General features: G+C 42.7%; 1 protein-coding gene across 5 annotated transcripts in view; it reads right to left on the bottom strand.

The window, feature by feature from the left end:
- Positions 1-341: 341 nt before the first annotated feature.
- BEND7 (BEN domain containing 7) overlaps positions 342-22,602 on the bottom strand; it is a 46,707-nt gene continuing 24,446 nt past the window's right edge. For 3 of the 5 annotated variants that reach the window (XM_086609879.1, XM_086609876.1, XM_086609880.1), the window contains 4 exons: positions 20,249-20,474; positions 15,029-15,148; positions 7,074-7,124; positions 342-2,281 (listed from right to left, as the gene is read on the bottom strand). In XM_086609879.1, coding sequence (XP_086466005.1) covers positions 2,220-2,281; positions 7,074-7,124; positions 15,029-15,148; positions 20,249-20,474 — 459 coding nt within the window. In that variant the 3' untranslated portion in view covers positions 342-2,219. Of the gene's footprint in view, positions 2,282-7,073; positions 7,125-15,028; positions 15,149-15,463; positions 15,622-20,248; positions 20,475-22,602 lie in introns of those variants that run through there. The other 2 variants (XM_086609877.1, XR_015222107.1) reach the window with 2 other exon arrangements.

The raw sequence follows: 22,602 nt of genomic DNA on the forward strand, positions 1-22,602 counted from the left end.
TCTTTGCAGCTACTCCAAACTATCAGTATTGGCTTGGCCTTCCTGTGTGTTGTTTCCATAGAAGCAGAGCTTAACCTTTTAAGTGCAGATTATAAAGGCACCTAATTCAATTAAAATTAGGCTTCAAGCATATCAGTGCTTAATACTCGAGAGTTATTATGTGATGGGATATAGACGTCGTCATGATTGGCAGGCAGCATGGTTTCCATCTGAGCCAGCTGGTAAAATAGTATTGTGGTGGTAACTTCTGGGGTTTTCCATACATTTCCCTACGTAGTTCACTAATTGCTACATAATTCCTCTGAAACACAGGAATCCAGCACAGAACACAGGAACACACGTGCAATTAAAAGTTATTTATTGTAGGTTTTCTTTTCTGGACTGACAAAGAGGGTTTCCCAGAGATCGATAACACGACACAATGTTATACACCATTTCACAACTATTCCCTTGTCGTTTTATTAAGAACATAGTAATTTAAAAATATCTAAATATTTACATATTAATAAAACATATATACAGAAGATTGAGACATTTTTACCTAAATATGGAATGATTTTTTTTTTCTTTTCTCTAATAAACCCTATAAAAAGATTTCTGAAGAAAGTCTGAACAGTAGTCACAGTAAGTAAACACAAACGCAATCTTCCAAATTTACAAAACGCTGATTCTGTTGCTGATGGGTTACAATACGGACACGACGAACTGGTGTCCCCTGCCCACTGCTGGCAATTCCCAAGCCATGAAGGAAGGAAAGACTCAAATTTTAAGGTTTGCAGTGCACATTTGATCTGTTCCACAGTTGTAGAGAGAACACGGTCATTCCTAAAAGCTCACGGTAGGTGGGTGGGGAAGGGCTGGGAGCCTGGTTTCTCAGGTGCCGAGAGAACAAACTGCTCCCTGTTGGCTTTGGCCTTATTTGTGGGCACTCAACGATGTCCGAGAAAACAGGCTTTGGGATTGTTAAAAAGAGATTAAATATTTTGAAAACCATCCCACTCTGTAATAGCACTTCTGTTGAGACGCTCAAAGGCCAAATAGTTTCTAAGTAAAAAAAAGATGCACCTAAAATACACACAGGGAAAGGAAACACAACAGTAAAGTCTCTAGCTGATTGCAGGAAACACGCTCCAACTGCCTAGTGATGGTGCAGGTAAGACCTTCTAAACATTTTTAAAGTGAATTTAGTGCTGATGAAAGGTGCAGAAGTGAAGGTTTGCATGGAGCGCTGCGTATGATTTTACCTTAGCCCTGACCTGAAAGGACCGACCCTTTCAACATCTAAGAGGGTAGTGCAATTTCTTGATCGATTCACTCATCTTAACTGCTGAGATATCAAGAGTGCCAGTCAAAAGGTGACTTCTTTTTTTTTTTTTAAATAGGTGAATATTGTCGCCAAGGGCAGCTGTTGTGGAAGAATCACAGTGTGCAGACCCTCTTCCTGGAAATCGGCAAATTAATACGCTTTGAGATGGAGGTGGTAGGGCAAGCTGATGGGGGGAAGCAAGGGGAGAATGGCCACCTCCAGCAATCTGCACTACAAAGATGCTCGAGAGACATCCTGCTAGCACCACGTAGGGGAAATTGTTTGAGGAATAGCTTCTCCCTGCTATATGTTAGGAAATGGGCATTGCTGGGAGGAATCCTGCTTTATTTCCTGCTAAATCCAGCAAGGACTTTTTAATCACAGCTGCATACGACTGGTCACTGGTACCACAGCAGCCAGGAAAGGAAAAGTGGGTCTGCAGAAACAAAGAGCTTCACTGAGTCAAACGCTCATCGAGCTCTGGTGTTTGTGATGGAGAACGATGCCACCCTGGTCCCCAGGGATGGGAAGTCACTCGCCTGTGTGTATTCACCTCTGCGTGGTTTAAGACAAAACACTGCTGGCAAGCATACAATCACGTGGAAAAATACAATCGTGGAGGAAAAACAAAGGCAAGAGAATGCCTTCAGAGTGGATACCCCACTAATCAAATAATGGATTGGATACGGAGGGAAATCATCTTTAATTAAGATGAAAAACAGTGAAGCGATCTGGCGGTTTCGCTATTTGAGGTTACACGGAAAATGCATGAAACAACACGAACTTGAAGGGAAAATGGTATGGACGTCCACGTCTTGCGCTACGCTGAAGTTCTCGCGCTGATCTTGCGGGAACGTTATTCAAAGGAGAGGATGTTTCCATCTGCTAAGAACACTGATGCAGGATGTGAAATTCAAACTGAAAAATCTGGGTTTGTGTCTATCAGATGATCTGTTGTGGTGTCGAAAAGGTTACCTGGAGGAATAAAGAGTTTCAAGAAATCAGTTAAAAATAACAAAATTTAAGAAATCAGTAATTTAAAAAAAAATATTACAATTATGGTAATTACATATTTGAGTTCTAACTTTAATTTGTGATGGGGCTGAACTGCTGGTGTGTGTGCAGGCAGCAGCTGCTAAACTCCATTGAGCTCAATCGGCTGAAGAAAAGCAAATTAAATAGATTTTTTTTGAATACAGAATTTGTCAGCAAAGTTTTTCACACAACATATAGTGCACCCCACTAAAGTGCTGCATTAGACTTTGGCACAGACTGCACTGCGATGCTCACCCCTTTGAAGTCACGGTTCTGAAGAAGCAAAAAAAGCACCACATGAATTTTAAACCTGGAGTACATACTTTGGGATGTTCTTTGGAAAAAAAAAACAAACCACCACTCCACAGCAGTCTAAATGCATATAGAAGAATATATATATATATATATAAAGGTGCATGGTATGATTATATCCCATCTTTTTTAAAGCAACTTAAGAATGCGCTTTTTCTAACCAGAACAATGGAAGATGGACAGAAGAATTACAACTGGAGCGCTGAGAACACAGGGCAAACAGGAGACAGACATCAATCGGCCTGAGAGGCAAACACAACTCAATGGAAAGGGAAGACTCATACAATCGCGCGCTGAAAGGATAAAGATTTATATGACAATAAAGGATTTATATTTAAGGTTTCAAAAAGGGTTCAGGTTTCTTTTTTAAGTTTCGTTTTCTTGATACTGTATTTCAAGAGAAAAGGAGACAACCTATATAGAATTGGATCGTTGCTGTTTCCTTATCATTGGTCTCTTTACCAAGGGATTGCTCTCATCCCTTTACAAAGCTGTGTCACCCCTGGACCTGAGGATTGGCATGTGTTAGTGTTTCAGCTTCTTTTAAGGATATCAAAATTCTTTCTCATCTTGAAATTAACCCAAGTGTGGAGAAGCTACGCAGCTGTGGTCCAAAGCACGGGTATAAGGAGGGCTCTCTCATGGTCCTGGGCTGCATATATATCTCAAATGCAATTTTCAAGATGAAGGTTCAAGAAATGGTGTTGCAGCTGGCTCACATTTGTTTCCACGTGTAGAACTCATAGGTTATGCTCTCCTTGGGGTTTGTTTTGTTTTGTTTTGGTTTTTTTTTTAAAACAAAATCCAGATACTTTGTGTAAACTGTAGACCAAAATAAGGTGACCTTTTTAGCTATACCAACTTAGATAGAAAGACTCTAAAAGCTGCCACATCTTCATCCCTATGAAGATCTATCTCACACCTGCCTGGTTTCTGTATCACTGAGAAACTAATCAGTCTTTCCACTTAGTCCATGGTAATTAGCCCAGGAGTTGTCTGGTCTGTGTCAGCTCAGGTCTGGACACAGCCTTCAGCTTTTGGTAGATGCAAAAGCTGGAACTGTGGAAGACCTCAGCTTTGATAACATTTGTTAGAGACAATTCTTCTAGTATTTTCTTGAGATGCATCTGTCAATGCAGCAAAGTTCCCAATAAGTTTAACTGTCACAGTTCTTCCAATTTGCTTTAAACACCCTTCAATCAACAGCTTTCAAAGGAGAGTCCCTCTTAGTGCCAAGAGTCATTTTAAAACTGGAGCATTTCTGCTCGGAAGTGCTAAAATATAATTGGGCAAAAATGTCTTCCTTAGTTTTATAAGCATGTACCAGCTTCATTCTTTTTATAAGGCTTTTGAGTTCCAAAAGAGGGTTTTGAAAACAAAACACCTCCTGCTCAACTCAAGTCCAAAACTTTGCCAATTGTAGGCACAGAGGGTGCAGGTTCAAACCCGGCTGTAGGCACCTATACCAATTAACTGCACTAGAGAGCCCAGCCCTGCCAGCACCAAAGGAGAGACACCTCCAGACCTGACCTTAGCTGATCTGATCTTCTCTCTGGAAGCAGCCCTCTTCCCATCAACGACGAAGAGAGCCGAGAGCAACTAAACTTCTGACTGAGCTGTCTCAAACGAAGTGTCTGCCATAGCCTGCGATCTGAAAATCCGTAGGTTGAGGCATTTCAGCATCGGTACTCCATCTATACCCAGATCTCGCTCATCATGTCAGCAGCATTACAGGCAGGGTTGACTGAGCAGGAAAGGCAGATGAAAGGCCTCTGAGTTTTCCTTTTTTTTTTTTCCCCCCAACACTTACCATTGATTCAAGTCATTCACTCTGGGTGCTTTTACATCACAAGTCTGTTCAATTCTTGAAGACCAAGACAGCAACAATCTTTCATAAATAGCGTCCATACCCCACCTTTTCTCCCCATCCAGTCTCCTGCAAGACGCTCCTCAAGCAATCCACTTTGGTCTGGTTTTATCCTACCAACACACCAGGTTAACCACTGATCACAGAATCACAGAATCATTTAGGTTGAAAAAGACCTTTAAGATCATCGAGTCCAACCGTTAACCTAACACTGCCAGGTCCACCACTAAACCATGTCCCTAAGTGCCACATGCACACATCTTTTGAATACCTCCAGGGATGGTGACTCAAACACTTCCCTGGGCAGCCTGTTCCAACGCTTGGCAACCCTATCGATGAAGAAATTTTTCCTAATATTCAATCTAAACATAACCTGGCACAACTTGAGGCTGTGATTTATCTGGTGTTAGCTGTCATCTGCAACTGAGGCCCATTGTGCCAGACATTGTACAAACACACAGTCAGAGAGACTCTTCCCCAAAGATTTTTCAAGCTAAACAGAGAAGACAGCTGAATAAATCGCACAAAGGCTCTCTTTAAAGAACCTGTCAGTAACACTGCTTTATAAATCCAGCTGTACTAAGACAGGAAAAGACCTCTGTAGAAGTTATATTCCACCTCTTTTGCTACACTGCTTGATGGAAAACATCTGTATTTTGGCTCTCTATTATAATTATTGTCATTATACTGTCTGTATATCACTTTAAATCATTTGCTTCCAAGAATAGTATGATATTACATGGATACGTACTATAAAGAGGCACTCACACACCTATAATAATGGGTGTGAGTCAAACTCTTGGCTTACAGCCTGTAAGCACCACCTCCCCCACCAATGCAAACTGCAGCCTGGTTTATTTAGGCGCCCTTCCACAGATAGTACGGAGAGGTATACATGGCAAAGGAAACATTTCAGCTCAAAACCCGCATGCATGGATGCTCACAGGTGGATGAGCAAGCAGACTGCAAAGGTGATCTGCTGGGGAGTAGAAAGGGAGTCTTCTCTACCACAGCCATTTCAGCATGCTCGTTTCCATCAGTGACATGTAACACAGGTAGCAACTACAGAAACTGCACTCAAAGAAAAGCACAGCAATCTGATAATTCTGCTCCTTACTACAATTACCAGAGCAATGAAAAGATAACGCTACGTCACATCAGCAACCTTCATGAGGGTCCTCTTGCAAGGGAATTGCTTCCCTGCCTGATAAAAGAAACGAACAGGATGTCACTTGGAAGAGAACTTTCAAACCAGAGCTTCCTGCATCTATTGTCACAACCGTACCCTGCAACAGTCAGCAGCTGGCCAAGAAAGCAGCACGGCAGCTCACAGGCAGCGCGTGCTCCCAGCCCCCACTGGGTCCCTGCCAGAACAAGACTATAGCTGCTTGTCCTCCCAACTGCTTCGCTGGTGCTATTCCTTAGTAACTGCACGTGCTCCGACAGCGGGATTTCAACCGACAGCGCTCCACGGCTGGCAGCTGCTGCTCCGGCACACAGCAGCGGGTGTGTGAAAGCTCCTTCTCCAGCCCTTACGCAAGAGATTAGGAAGCCCTTGCGCAAAAGACAGATGCTGTGATGGTACTAGGACTCTCCTGAGCACCCCACAGCCTCCTGGTACCGTGCCATGTGCTCAGCAACCCAGTATCAGCCCTGTCCTGTCCTTCATAGCAACAGCATCGCTGATCTCCAACCACTCTTTGTTGTTCCACTTTAGGAATATGATAAAAATGCACCATAATCCATGACCCTATTTGTCTGCTCGAGATCTTCCCTCCTTTTAATTTGGCTTTGGGGGTAACAGGCAGCATCTTGGTGAAATTAAAGGGAAATGACTCTGTAATGCAGGGAAATGACCATGTCCCCAGACTCCGGCCTCACTGGATTTTTGGAGGACGGCAGCTCAGCTCCCATCATCAGGGCACCTATTGATGAACTGACTTAATAAGAGGGTGCTTCAAATTCGGTCTCAGCTTATCTTGATTTCAATACCACATGCAACAGCACACAAAAATCTTACTTCCTAGCCCTCAGCAATGCACAGCTACCTGCAGTTTAGCAACTTTCAGGCTTTTAAGGCAGGACAGCTGCACTTGAAGAAAAAGTAAACCAACACTTAACTAGCATATAGACATCTTTGCAATCCTTCTCTGAACCGAAGATATTATTGCTAATACCCTGGACAACTGAACAGATTCTACAATACAAATTATTGTGTCTGTCCCTACCAATAACTCCATTAAGTATTCAAAAAACTCCCAGAAACACCAGGGATGTGTGTAAGTTCCTATCTAGCGTAAGAAGGGTAACTTAGCCTTATTAGCTCAGCTGCTGCCATGAACCTTGAGGTTTTATGAATATGAAATAGAGGGGGAAATTTTAAGATTCTGATGCATTTTTTTTTTTTTAATACAGGGCATTCAAAACTTAAAGATAGCTGGGTCCTGTGTGCAATTACCCGACTGTATATGGCACACCAGGATTATTGAAAACTGCTTCTGTGCCATAAATACACACACACTGGAAGCTGATAAAAATTTTAATGCGTTTTACCTGTTTGTAGTAGAGAAATGTCCGGCTTCTCATCACAGTCAGTTGCCTCTGCTGATTACAAATATAAACAACAAATCTCATTACTTTTACTGAATACGGGAATGCGATTAAAAAGCTACATACTGTAGAGTGATTTTACATTTTCTATCTACTTTCCCCAGCTGCAATTTGCTATTGCTCAGTTAAAAACTCACTTGCTTGGAGGAAAAGGTCATATAATAAAAATGCAAACTTAGAAGATGGAGTTGGGTATTAAGAAGCAATTGTGCCAGCAATGGGATGGAGTAACACTTGCTCTTTTTAAGGTTTCAGGGTATCTGGATGACAAAAGGAGTTGCAATCGTTTGATAAAATCTCCTAAGAAAAGTCCCCAGCGGCCCTTGGAGGAAGAGCCTCTCAGGCTGGTACTCCACCCTCCAACAGCTGCCATCATCCGACACCTATGGGGAAGGGGTGAATACTCCCATTTCTGCACCAAAACTTCCCATGATCACAGGCAAGCTCATTTTGCAGGGGACAGATCTACTAGAGCAAAATGTCTTCAAAGATGCAGGTGGGCACCTGGCATAATTAAAAAAGCACGTAACCACTCAGGTACACAGGCAATCATAGTCCATGTATACACACGTGCTTTCAACCCGCTGCTTATGCAAGATCATTTGACTTAATTTAGCCCACGGTGAAGGAAGGCTAAAAGCCTAATTTGTTCATCTTGTATTTGCCATAGGCCAAGGGTATGCATAAAGATAGTTAATCTGGCTTAGCAGATGTGCAGTGACTTGTTAGACTGTAGTACCCTGGAGTGTGCATGTGAACCCTGCGTAAGTTATAGGCGTGTAACAGGAAATCGGTGCCTAACCTACACAAGCCCTACTCAAAATCCTATTATCTTTGTCTTCTGGCACTTCAGGATGATATGTCAGGCCTTTAAAACACAATGAGACCTTTCAGAGCGCTTAAGCAAACTTAGTTTGCTGTTACCAAACTAAGCAAACAGCCCATTACATTGTACACGGTCAGTGTGGTGGACATACATTCACTTACATCCATTCATTGCACAATATCCGTAGGTATCAAATCTGACCAAGGCTACAGATGCACTGAGCGACTTAGTTCAGCTCCCACTTGAAACTAAACTAACTGTCCTGGTCATCTTTATCATGGCTCTATAAACAAGGATGTTGAGTTGTTGCTTTTATGAGGACATCTTAAGAAGAACTAACTCAGCTGCTGATCTACGTTAAGTTTTCAGCCTTCCAGCAACCTCTGGCTATCCATCCATGGACCAAGAGGCTGCTCTCTCTCCTACGTGCAGGGATGTTGGTTTAGTTTTTAGCTATATGCACTTGACTCCGTTCTGCAAAATTAATTGAACTAAAGAAAAGAGAAACAAACTAAAAACTCTTATACTAAGCAGCTTTCCTCCCACAGAAGGTTTAAATGGAGAGCCCTGACAAATACACAGCATAGACCTGGAAATTACTCTGATTGTGCCTTGAATTGATACCTTTTTCCACTTTCTGAGAGAAGGTGGTACACTGGGCAGAAACAAATTAAGTGCTTGATAGAGTTTACTGCAAAAATCTTGAATTTTGGAAGGAATGTGTGTCTCAGTAAATGGGAAGAGGAGGTTTGAACCTGGACCTAACTCACAGCGATGGAAGGACTGGATGTGTAAGGGAGGAAACAGCACGGTTGAAACGAGTAGCTGAGAAACAGCCAACAGAACATACATGGCTTAAAACATCAAGAGTGACAGTCTGAGGCCAACTTCTAGCTATGTTATAAAGAACTACCAGCACCAAGTGATTCCACAGCACAGCTACCCAGCATCCAAGAGATGAAGCTGTAACAGGCCCCTTGGTTCAAAGGGACCCAAGCTGTGAAAATGGGGGAAGCCAGACATGAGCACTGGCAATAGGGTGGAACATCTTCCATCTGTCAGTACCAAGGTTGGTGCTAACTAGGCTGTCCACTCAAGTCATAGGTTTTCTGGAAATCTCAGCAGCAACTCCTGAAGTAGCTCAAGAAATGTGGTTATCTTTCTGCCTAACTGCTCTTCTTACACCTGGCTAGAACTCAGAGGAAGGCAGTAACATAGAAAGAAACAAACAGAAGCTAGGAAGTACCTTCCCTTTGGAAGACAAGGACTTGAGTCTCCAACTTTGCAGAACCAGCTTTGTTGACAACAAAGTTACTTGGCCATATTAATCTAGCACAAGACTAATAGACAAGGTTCAACTCTCCGCCAATTGTTCCACTCCCGTTCCTCATGCCAGCACAAACATTCATATGGTCACCAAGATCAGATCTAGTTAAAAACTGACAACATCACCACATGAATGCTTGTGCCAGCACCAGAAAGGGAGTGGGAGCACGGCAGATGCCCGGAGAGCCTACTCACACTTCTCAGTAGCTGCCTGAATTTGTTCTATGAAACTGTATGCGTAACCGCAGCTTCAGGTGAAGTATGACACAAAGGCATGACAAACACCTCGACCTCCTAACATGGATGTAAACCACCAGCTTCTCACATGTCATTCCAAGCAGGAAAGAAGGTTTGCCTTTGACAACCGCGCCCAGAGACTGCCAGCCAAACTTTTACTTGTCTTGAACCAGCTTGCAAGACAAGGCAAGCAGGAATAGATCCTACTGTGGGAATTCGGAGCCTCTTTTCTGTCCTTTGCTTAGATAGAGCTCAGCAGCTCTTGCAAAACAATCCTGCTAGTTGTTTCCTTAGAGGTCTTCCCCCTGCCCTCCCCATATTGTTTAGCTTCTGATGTACATGCTTGTTAAGCACACACCTGCTACTTTGCTCCTTGAACAAAAGTATACATATGCTTAGGGCTGGGAAGATGAATGCAGCAGTTACTCATTTTAATATTGCTGTCTTTATCTAAGGTACTGGCCACAAAAGCACCGTACCACGTGCTGGACTCACATCCTACATCTTTCCTGGCCCCGTGTGTATTGCTAAGCAAAAAATCAGCCCATCTCTCACAATATGTAGATATTGTATCAAAAACACAAACCAGGAAAATCAGAACGATGAAGAGAAATAGAAAGCAAAAAACCACTTCGTTATGAGACAATGGAAGCAGCAGCTTGAACAAGGACATGGGAGAAAATATGTACTCCCAGAAAAAAAGGGAGGCATTTTTTCTTCCTTTGTTCCCACTATTTTACACTGCAACGAGGTAATGTGAATTTTAAACAATTCAAGGATGAAACACCATGGCATGTAATTTATTTAAATTAATCCTGCTTGAAAAATGTCAGCATGTTTTCTAACATGGCCATATTTTCCTTCATGGCGCAGGGCAATCAAAAGCCTCCACACTACGCACCAGGTAATCACTTTGCACGAACAGCTCTTACCCTCTGTACTCTGGGAGCATTACTCGTCCGGTATCAGCTTTTCTGTCTATGCAATGGACAGAATAATGGCTCACAGGCTCTTCAAAACATAAAAAGCGAGGAAGAACTTACTGCGAGAGACGTGTGGCCCCTGACCTACCGCTTATTAATGGATGGGAAGTTTAGTAATCAAAAGGCTTGGATGCTATGTCTGGCGCAGAGGTGACATGAACAGCGAGTCAGTTCCTTGTGATTTTACCTGTTTTAAGATCTTTATGCTAATGGCCAACGATCTCCCTCTGTGCTGCCACTGGCAAGGCCACCAGCCACCTACCCATATTCTCTTTTGCAGGATGAAAAGACCACGCCGTGGGAAACCTGCCACTGTAAATTGCAAGGCAATTTGTTATCGTAATTCACGCTGCTTTAAGGGAGGAAACCTATGCACATGCCTTTTCCTTCGGCTTCTTCCCTTCCAGAGCCACTTTGCGTCCCACCCCAGCAGCCAACAAGGTTCAGCTTTTCTGCGGGGAGAAGACAGATCTGGCACTATGAAGCCGTGTCCCAGTACGCTGTGCTGTTGGCATGAAATGGGACCAGCAGTCAAGGCTGAAGAATATTATCATACTCTTTAATTTTAATTATAACATCTGTTTGTAACATTAACCTCACAGTCTCTTCTCCCATTTGTGACAGGCAACTTGTGAAATTTTGAAAAGACTGAACAAGGCCAATAAAAATTTAATGGCAGTGACAGCTTTCTTCTCAGATCTAACAAATAAAAAAAACCTTCCCAAGTCTCAGATCTCAGGCAATAATCTAAAAGAACGAAGAAAACGCCAAAGGAAAATAAATTTTAAAAAAGAATATTTCCAGCTATGAAAAATATTGTCACTGATTCAGAACTTAAATGAATTTTATTTGGTTTAGGATAACAACCTTTCAAAATCTACACAGGGGAACTATTTTCTAGAAAGCAGAATTTTTAAGTGATTTTTTTTATTAGCTTTTCAAGTAGGGAACTTTTCTGTCCCTAATTCTAGGAGATAAGCCAAACATCATAAATAAGTTTGAAGCTGGGCAGCCTCTATGATCCAGTGATCATGATTTCATTTAATTTGGAAACACTCAGGAGAGTACACCCTACAGGAAGAGGTACGAAAAGCAGACCCACCCTACTCGTTTGCTAGAATTCTCTGAAATTAACAATATCACTGAAAGCTAGAGCAGGATTTACATTATCAGACTGAAATAACGTTTCACAGGATAAAGCAGAGAAGGCTGCTCATGAATGCAGTGTCTTGCTGCCTGGACTGAAATGAAAAACTAATCAGAGGAAGTAGTAAATGGCTCAGGAGAAGGCAAGCAGAATGGAAAGCCTGCCCCTTCTCTCTTAAATACTTGTGCTGTTAAAATCTAGCCCAACTCAGCAGTGACTAAAAAGTCGCCGTGTGGCTTCTGTAAAACAAACAGAACATCTTAATCTTTCTCCATACAAAGCCTGTGCATTACAACAAACCAGAAACCGATGTAGATAAATCAGTGTGACCAGGCAGCAGGGAGACACATCGGCTCAGAAAGCCCTGGGTGAATGTAGCTTAACACTGGCTCAGAGTTCCTCGTTGGGTACCTTTGCCTATACTCACAAAACCTGGCCAGAATGTTTCAGTGTGCAAGTGGAGACGAAACTAAAAGAGAATGACCTGGGAATATGGACATTGAAGACAATCACTCGGGAGGGCTTCAGCCTCTGCTCTACCGGTCACACGTGTACCGGAAGAGCTCAAGAGCTCAGCTGGAAAAGTGATGAGTCCCATGTCTCAGCGGCTATGATTCCTGCAGTTTTCAGATTCTCAAAAGCTAAATTTTGCAACATGTAGTCCTGGGATACCTTCTCCCCCCAAGCAGATCAAACCTCCCTCCGTGCCTGCCCTCCCCTCCTGTTTTGGTCTCTGCAAGTTACACACAGCTGTCACAATTTTGGTACAGCTTCATGATGAGTCGTTGAAGTGTGCACAGTTCCCACGTGACCAGTTTTATATCAGGATAAAGCTGTTGAGGGCTGTGACACTATGCCAGCAAGCATCGCAACATCCTTCCCTTGGTCCTACAGACCTTCCCAGGCATCTGCTAACAGCCATCATTGGAAACAAAATACGGGACTAGAAGAATCTGCTGTCTGATCAGCTCTACGCCCCTCATATCAGAAGCTCTTGGTTGTAACACACAAGCACTAACGAATCTTGTTTCAACAAGATTAAGATGTTACTGCAACCAGCTGCCTGCCCCTGCCTCTCTGCAGCCATCTGCTGCTTTACCGTCACAAAGGCTGTGGAAACTTCTCGTTTGCTTCAGTGCAAGGTCAGGTTGAGTCAGCTTAAGCCACCAGTGAAGATGGTAGTGGATGCTAAGGTGCAGATGGCCATGGTGGCATGTTCAATTGCTCCTGCTAGATGAAACGAGCATGTCTGCCTTTGGCCTCATGTCAGAAAGAAACTGGTGTGCTCCAGGGAATGGTCAATAAACTAAGTAACACAAGAAAGAGCCTTTCTAGCAATCCAGTTACCATGTACCTTTTTTCCCAGCAAATAAACCTGAGGGGCTGCTAAGTATGTTGCTGCTCACTATTCATCCACAATCTGGTTAATGAGTTACCTCCCCTCTGCAGGCAGAGACAGATATTGGAGCCTATCTTATTCAGTCACGCTATACTTGGCTTCACTTATTTTTCTTCATAGTCTTTGAGGCTTAGAGACAGTATCCTCTGCTTAGATTCTTCCATCCTGAGAAAGGACCAGAGATGGAGGTGGCCCCATTTGAAAGGCAAAAGCTGAATGTCATTGTCATTTTAATTAATATCCTGCAGAGGCATGAAGAAAAGCAAATAAAAAAGGATGAAAGAAAATAAAAATCAAAATAAAATTAGGTCAATCCTCTTTCCCGAGGGATCTTCTGCAGACAGCCCAAGGACCCTCTGCTCCCTGCATCCTGCACTGCACTCTTCACCTTATCGAAGCCTGGCATCCCAATTCCACCCTCCTGTCCTGGGGAGGGACTGGCAGCCTTGGAAGGGGCAGAAAGCAGTCCTGTTGTACAACACCAGTAATCTGACACTGTCTTTAACAAGATTATCTTGTATCCCTCTCTCCTCCCTCCCCCAACACGCACAAGAAACCCTTTTTAAGGCTAGTGCTGGCTTGCTGCTCTACTCATGGAAGCTTATGTTACTAAATAATCTGCACTTTTTTTCTCCCTGTGTTATTTCTGTCTCCCGGTGTTCCTCATTTTTCTCAGTCTTATGCTTTTCCCTCCTGGCATTAATAACATTGTGGAGAAGAATTTCAGATGCCAGTCTAAGTATGCGTTTCAGAGACACAGCTTTGCACAGAAAACATTGGCTCACTGAGACAGGGAGATGGAGAGGACTTTTCCTGGGGTCTCGCCCACCCCTCCGTAGCTAGAGGGATCCCCTGCGGAGCCATCAGGTTTCCCATGCCATCAATCCGCGGATGCGAACAGGCACTTAATTGTGGTGAAGGGCAGAAGGGAAGAGGGGAAAAGGCAGGCAGCTAAATACAGTTAACAGTGAAGGATCATGTTTAAGGACATTGGCACAAGTGATGTGCCTCAGACGATGTCAGATGCTCAGAGGGAGCAATGGGCAAGAAATACGACCGTGAGAGAGCCTTAAGAACACACCAGGATGAGGAAGAGCAAGTGATGCTTGTATGAAGAAAGCCCCTTGTAGGACAGGAGGCATGAAGATGGGAAGGAGACTAGTTACAGCTTATAAAGTAATTACACATCTCTTAATCAGTGATATTGCTTTCTCATGAATTCTACTGGGGATTTGGAGACTGCAAATTTCTGTTCATCGCTGGAGCTGATTGCTCACCAGCTGCGTGCTCTGGGGGCGAAAGCTTCGCGCTGAGCCTTCACCGCAGGCTGGTCCCAGCCCCAAGCACGTGGGTTATCCCAGCCCAAGTTGAGCAGCTTTGCTGTAAAACCCTGCCCACATTACCTGTTACTCACTGCTGGCAAGCTCCCTTCCGTGTATTGCAGAACATTGCTGGTACAACCAGGGTGAGTGTTTTTTGGTTGTTTTTTTTTTTTTTTTTTGGCTACAGTGATGTTGATTCTTTCACAAGGAATGTGAGAAAACTCATCTATCCTTCCAGACACATACAGTTTAGACAGAAAGGTCATTTGGGTTATGTCTTAACAGTGGCTTGTCGGACCAAATGACACAGAATTAAAAAACTTCTACCTGCAACTCTGGCTGGATCAGTTTAGGACTCAGATTTCATCAAACACTGGGAAGAAGAGTTTGGGTGCTAATGGAAAGGGGTTAGAGACAACATTTGAGAAAGACTCAAAGTTAACTTGGCTCCAAAGACAGCTCCTAAACTTGCTACCACACCAAACATAAGGAAACACTGTACTTTACACAGAAGCCTGCTAAAATCTCAGAGGTCTAATTTTCACAGAGTAAACATGTACAACTCTACCGTCAACAAGAAAAAACACTTCTGTGGATACAAAGGCTCCAAGCTTTTAGTGTTACACCCACATGTTGTTCCTTGTATTTTCATACATACCTGAGCCTCTTTTTAATCGTCTTCTTGCAAGTTTAATTTGATCCTGAAGAATCTGGACCCAGTCCCTAGGACCAGGAAGTTTATCCACATGGTTAGCAGTACAGTATTTTTCTGTAAAGACTGAAACAAAAAGATACCATCTTTTTGAAATGTGCCACCAGAATGGAGAAAAGAAGACTAGAGAGGACTATAAACAAAATATATCCAATCATCCGCTTATCAAAAAGCATTTAAATGGCCGAATCTAGGATTGTGAGAACAGAGTCCAACTCGGCATTCACAATTTTAACATTCAGAAGTCACTTGTGTGTACAAATATCACAGTAATACCACAGTTACTACTTATTAAAGCCTATCCCAGAGAAACGGTCTACACCTGATGTCTTCCATTCAATGAATTTCACACAAAAACATCGCAGAAAAATAACAGTGTACTTTGAACTGAGTCTCCAGATGTGGCTGGCACTTAAAATGCTGCCTTCCGTATGGAAGATCTGGTCATTTGGTGGCCCCTTGGTCAGGTTCCTAAGGCTGCAGTCAAACTGATGAAAGATCTAAGTTCCACCACTGCGGAAATTTCTACGGTTCTCATACTGCCAAACCAGATGGAATAAAATTTTCACAAAGCTACTAAAAAAACCAAAGTAATTATTGAGAAGAAAGAAGTATCCTATAGGTCCAATTTTATATTTTGTAAAAATGGCGCATAGAGGGTCAACATTATAATTCCATATTTACAGCAAATCTAGCAATGTTATACTAAAAATACGAAATTATAAATGGAGTGAAACTGATGCAACTGATTTTCATCACGCAACTGAGAGGTGTGCAAGATAAACAAGAGCAGAAATAGAAAAATATTATTACTGTTAGTATAGCTATTGTAGTCTTGGTCAGAGGTCTCAGAGCCCAGTGTCCAATTATGACTGGCAAACAAAGAGAGAAAACTGGTCCCAGGTCAAGGAATTTGTAATCCTTGAGAACAGATGTCATACAAATGGGATGGAGAAGCATGCAACAAAAAAAGACAATTTCAGTATTTTTATACACATGCTTTTGAAACTGCACTAGCTGGTAAGTATAAGGGGACTGAAAGCAATCACACCTTCCAAACTTTTTCCATGTTAAGAACTTCATAAAACCACTGCATGAAAGGCATTAGCAATACTTTCTTCTGTAGTCTGATCAGCAAGGACATCAGGCCAACTCTGAGGGCTTCCCAGAGAAGTCAATACAGCCCCCTCACATTGCCAGCGTCCGATTTGCAACAATGATGGTCTCTCTGAAGGTAGAAAGAATCTTTCCCTTCTGAATCCATGCAGTATCTGACACAATGGGAACCTGATCAATGACTTAAGACTCCTACTTACTTCAAACATGCAACTTCAGTTCCTGCTTGTGACCAGGGCCTGGGGACAATCCATGACACTAGGCTGTACTCAGGCCACCCACCGCAGGTGCCTACTGTGGGAATTACGACTACTGCCTGCTGTTGCCTGCACAGGAAGCCTGAATCTGGCAGCCATGGAGAGCCACTATGTCAACTTGCTTCTCTTCTCTAACTTGCTTGTTCTTACCTCAGATGAAAGTCCAAATAGCTTTGATTGCTCGATGTGTGGTTAGGGAAACAACGACATGGGCAAAAACAGAATGAGAATGCAATAGAAAGGAGGCAGCAGAAGTGGGACCTCTCCTTTCTAGTCCACATAACTGTATGGTGCTAAAAATCCCTCTATAATGGAATCATAGACTGGTTTGAGTTGAAAGGGACTGTTAAAGATCACCTAGTCCAACCCCCCTGCCATGGGGAGGGACATCTTGCACTAGATCAGGTTACTCAAAGCCCCATCTGATGTGGCCCTGAACACTTTCAGGGATGGGGCACCCACAGCTTCTCTGGGCAAGCTGTTCCAGTGTCTCATCACAAAAAAAAAAAAAAAAAAAAGTCTTCCTAATGTCCTATTTAAACCTACCCTGCTGCCCCTTGTCCTGTCACTAGAGGCTTTGGTAAAATGTCTCTCTCCATCGTTCTTATAAGGCCCCCCTTATATATTGAAAGGCTACAAGAAGGTCTCCCAGAGCCTTCTCTTCTCCAAGCTGAATAATCCCAATTCTCTCAGCCTGTCCTCATAGGAGAGGTGCTCCAGCCCTTGGATCATCTTCGTGGCCCTCCTCTGGACCCCCTCCAACAGCTCCATGTTCTTCTTATTCTGGGGGCCCCAGAGCTGAACGCAATACTGCAGGTGGGGTCTCACAAGAGCAGAGTAGAGGGGGAGAATCACCTCCCTCAACCTGCTGGCCACACTTCTTTGGATGCAGCCCGGGACACAGTTGGCTTTCTGGGCTGCAAGCGCACATTGCCAGCTCATACCTAATTTTTCATTCATCAGTATCCCCAAGTCCTTCTCTGCAGGGCTGCTCTCAATCCCTTCATCCACCAGTCTGTACTGATACTGGGGATTACCCTGACCCAGTTGCAGGACCCTGCACTTGGCCTTGCTGAACCTCATGAGGTTCACATGGGCCCACTCCTTCAGCCTGTCAAGGTCCCTCTGGATGGCATCCCTTCCCTCCAGCAAATCAACTGCATCGCTCAGCTTGGTGTCATCTGCAAACTTGCTGAGACTGTGCTGGATCCCACTGTCTATGTCATTGATGAAGACATTAAATAGTACTGGTCCCAGTATGGATCCCTGAGGGAGACACATCACACATCTCAACACAGTCCATTGACTTCTGCAGGGAAGAACTTCACTGGCTGGATTTCTAGTCAATGACATACAGGAAAAATAACCGCTTCTGCTCTCTTTTTTTCTTTTCCCCCCAGTTCTGAGTGAAAGATTGAAGCGACTCATGAGGGAAACATTGCTCAGGAGAAAACACTGCAACTGATTCAACAAGTGCCACTGAATACCCAAAGTCAAAAGAAAGAACTTCTCCCTGGCTAATCGTCCCCTTGCAAAAGCATTAAATTACTTGTAAGGACGGCAGTTAAAATGTTTTCAGACAGGAAGAGTGATTTTCCAGCAAACAGTCCCTCCTTTAAGTTCTCTGCTCATTTTTGTCCATGAATGTAGCCTTTGCCCCATTTCTGTATCTCTGTCATGGAAAAGGACTAAAAGTGCCACTAAAGGATATGTGGGCACGTGGCAGAGGAATGTCCTAATGATAATAACGCAAACAACATGACGTTGTTCTTGTGGAGATTTCATACTGGCTCAGTTATTTCTCGGAATAAATGAAACCACAGTGTCTGACAGCCCAGCTCTTCGGAGGAAAGAAGGGTGCTATTGGAGCCAGGATGAGTAAAGATGCACAGGACATCAGCCCTTGGCATCTTATTCCATCATGACTTTTAGGGATGGGCTCTCCTATCAGGGATCAGCCACTAGCACTTAGGCAATACTGTAAATGCCAATAAAGATCACTATTATTACAGTGGTACCTAGCAGTACCATCACAGATGAAATTTAGCTGTTGGAACTACAACTCCCTGCTTTCTTCTCCAAAACTCAAGGAAACAGGTTAACCTAAGCCTCAGAATTTGCTCCAGTAACATGAATTCAGCTACTAAGAAACACTGTTCTCTGCAGCAGTTAACAGTTGCTATTTTAACAGTGCTGCTGCATTTACTAAAAAACATTTCTTTCATCACAGTGCTACTCAAAGAGGTTTTATTTTTAAAGTGATTTTGAACTCCTTTTTTCTTCCATTTAACTTTATTAAAGCTTTTAAGGAAGAACGAGATACAGATGGAGTGAATTCAACTTTGGAGTTTTGCAGATTATTGAGCTCAAGAAAAGAAGGTATAAAAAAGTGTGATTGAAACCTAATTATAAGTGTAACTGTAAGAAAGTCTGCCAGAAAATCTGTAAGACGTTATTAGGACTATGACATAGCCATGACGTATACTTTATCGCAGAATTGCAGAAGTTGAAAAGGTCCTCTGCAGGTCTCCATGTCCAGCCTGCTGCGCAAAGCATGGCCAAGTAGATAATGATGCTCTGGACCGTGACTGGTCCAGTTTTTAATATTTCCAGGGAAGGAGTTCCTGCAGCCCCTCTGAGCCTCTATTCCACTGTTTGGCCACCCTTATGTTGAAAAAACTTTTCCTTGTATCATGTTGAAATTTTCCATGGGTCCAATGCCTCTTGTGCCTCAGAGAAGACTCTGACGTCATCTTCTCTACACCATCCCATTAGGTAATTGTGGACAGCAATAAAGTTTCTCCTGAATCTTCTTCTCTCCAGTTCTCTCAGCCTCTCCTCATGTGTCACTTCACATACATACTTCACCACTTACCTGCTTCAGTATCATAAGTCTTGGTGGCCCTCCACTGGACTCCCTCCAGTATGTCAGTGTTTATCTTGCATGGGGATGACAGACCAAAAGTGGACTCAGAGGCTGTTGCAAAAGGTTCCCCTGCCTCCTTTTGCTGTCAAAGTACTTGTAGAAGCTTTTCTCATTGCCTTTTGTCTCCTAGGTGAGCAACCTGTACCTCAGGACGAGTCACAGTCTCTAAAATAAGCTGTACTTTGCAACACAGCCTGTCTTTTGGTAACTTGGGTATCTTTCCTACTGTATCAGATTTCAAAATAACAGAATCCAGTTCAAAATCTCTAACCTAATACTAGCTCTTTATATGTTATGATCACTGAGTTTGAGGATACGCGTATTCTGGAGGTGAGAAAGCAGTGATCGTGAAGAAAACCCACCTCGCACAGGATCCTCAGACCATCTAAGAAATTTGCTCACACAAGAGAAGGACCACCACTGTTCTTACAAGCATCAAACTCATCTCAGTCCCAGTATGATCTTCCTCCACCTCTCCCCAATCCTGCCACCAACTACTAAACTATTTACAGAACAGACACAGAGGCGGTGCAAGCCTCAGAATTTTGACTGAAGAGGATCAGTTATGCTGTCATCGTGTTTTCAAGATTTCTTTGCATCTCTGATATCCAGAAAAAAAGTAAATTATCTTATATGAACACTGAGATTCTAACCTTAGAGCCTGACTTCAGAAACCGGGATCACTGGCTTAAAATTAAGACAAGCTGTCCCCATAGAAGCTATTTTTAACAAGTGCATGAAAGAGAATAAAAATAAGACTGAACATTTTAATAGATCTAGCACATGTCAGAAATTCTAGTCCCCTTACACTCTCCTTGGCTGGGAATATGTTCTAATGACATATACAAAAGAAAGCAAAAAACATACCTTTTATTGCACCCACAATGTTTTGGTCTAGTCCTTTCCGGTTGTCATTCAGCCCTCTTTTCCTTTTGCCGTTTGGTAAAGAGTTAGCCAAGGTCTTGTCGTCAAAAAATGCACAGACCAGCTTCCTAAAGAGCAGACTTCCTGAGCGAGTATAGTTTGATAATATAGAGTCCAGCTGAGATTTCGGCATGAAGACGTCAAAGCCTTCTGCAAGTTGCACTTCTGGCTACCGAAAGAATACAAATGTTTGGATTAAAAGAGCATTCAATGGTATTATTTTACTTCAATCATACATCTGGCGAGACTTTACAATCACTTGATCAACCCATGAATCTTTCCCCAGCTATTCAGTACCACAGCAGCCTACTTCATTGAAATCAAACCCCACCAGTGAATAAGCACTTTAAAAGGCAAATCAAATAATCATACTCATGTCCAGCCACTGCAATAGTTAACAACTACTGACATTATTTCTAGGCATACAGCTAACAAAAAGAGGAGATACCTTTCAATATTGGATAATAATGACAAACCAGAGGATCATCCCAGAGCAATACTCCTATGTGAAGCTTTTTGGACATTTATCTAACAGTTTTATGGACTTGTTTCCCTGCCAAATGATGTGAACGAGCTTCTTGTCGCGCAGCCAGGCATTTCCAAGAAGGACAACTGCAGGGCTACGGGCTCGTTCCACGTGGCTTCCCAAGAGGGCTTCCAGCGCAGATACAGCCCGTGTGAGCAGAAGCAGATGATGAGTTTGAGGTCGCCCTTGGAGCCAGTGCTTGCTGATCATCCGTTTCTCCCTCCTTTTCATATCCCCAAAACACATTCTTAGAATGGGATGATGTTAGATAGACAGCTTATTTCAGCACAAAAAAACCTCACTGGTAAATCACAGGGATTTGTGCGACTGCTAGAAAGTGAGATGGAGGAGAAGAAGAGGAAACAAAACCATTCTGTATTTCACAAGAGTCTTGTCTCAAGTACATTGTGGGCCAAAGCAAAGGACTTCAAGGAAGTCCCCTTACTAAGAGTCTTTTTGCTGCCCCTGTCTGTACATATCAGAAATTACACGAAAAATATTTGCAGTATTTCCTTCTGTGACTATCACACAGTGCTTACACAAGATGTCTGTACAGAATAATTATATATCTAGATTGAAGATATATCACGAATAAACTAAAATTTTTAAGATATTATCTGGAAGTTGAAAAGGGGGGCGGGGGAGTCAGCGGTCATGATGTAAGAAAATAAGCTAACATTACAGCCTTGCTTGTAATAACTTGCTCTTTTTTCCTCCTATATGAAAATACATCCACCAGTGATGGTGTGTTTTCAAAGATGTTTACAGAGCAAGAGCAAATGCCATCTCCCATCAAATCACCTGCTAACATCGTGAGTCTAGACAGAAGAAAGGGCTGCCAATCTCAGAAGGATTTGGCTGTGTAACCCTTTCCCCATGGATTTTTCAAAATCAGTACCAAGAGAGTCACAGCAAGCGGAATATTTTCCAAGCATCTACTATCATTGGATATGCACGTGTATTGTGCGATAAAACTGAAGATTACAATGCTTTTGGAAGCCAGGATGAAGAATCTTAAAATATGCAGACAGTAATTAAAAAAATAAAATCTAAAAAGCACATAAGTCTCTCAGCTCATTCTGGATGAAAAGTTGTTTTTTACCTTGAGAACTTTCAAAATGCTGGATCCAGCAAAACAGTCAGAGTTACTCTATGTGACATTTGACAATCTTCTGATGTAGGTGGGTTTTTAATATGTTACTTCTAAACTTTCCGGCGACAGAAAAGATTTTCAAGGGTAAATAAATGTGGGCCAAGTTTACAACTTGGGAAAAGATTCGACTTCACGTTAATCAAAAACCCCACTGTAGTTGTCATGGTGATGAAGGTATCCTGTCCTATTCTGCTACTCGAGTCTTGGGTCTTACGACAGCAATCTAAGATGACCTCGATGATACAAGACGCCCAGGACAGACAAATCATCTTCACTAATACAGCTGTGAAACACATTTGAAACCTCAGCAGCGCATCAGCGTGGAGGAGTCAATTTCAGTTTAGACTATTTTATTCTTAATATATTAATGAATTTGTGTATCAGAAAAATAATTTGAAGGCAAAATGCTGACTCATTTTTGCTTTCCTTCGGTAGCAAACTATTCTTCGAGCACAGACAATCAGTAGCGAATTGAACTTTATGATCACTTTGAATGCAGCTTCTCAAAAGGAAAAGCATTTTTTAGCAGATAATGATCATGGCATAAGGAACCGGTGGGTAAACTATTTGTGTACAATAAAATAAGTAAGACCTGAATGCCAAAGGCTTTTGCTGAGC

The sequence above is a fragment of the Tauraco erythrolophus genome, chromosome 4 (assembly GCF_009769465.1).
Source record: "Tauraco erythrolophus isolate bTauEry1 chromosome 4, bTauEry1.pri, whole genome shotgun sequence".
NCBI lineage: Eukaryota > Metazoa > Chordata > Aves > Musophagiformes > Musophagidae > Tauraco > Tauraco erythrolophus.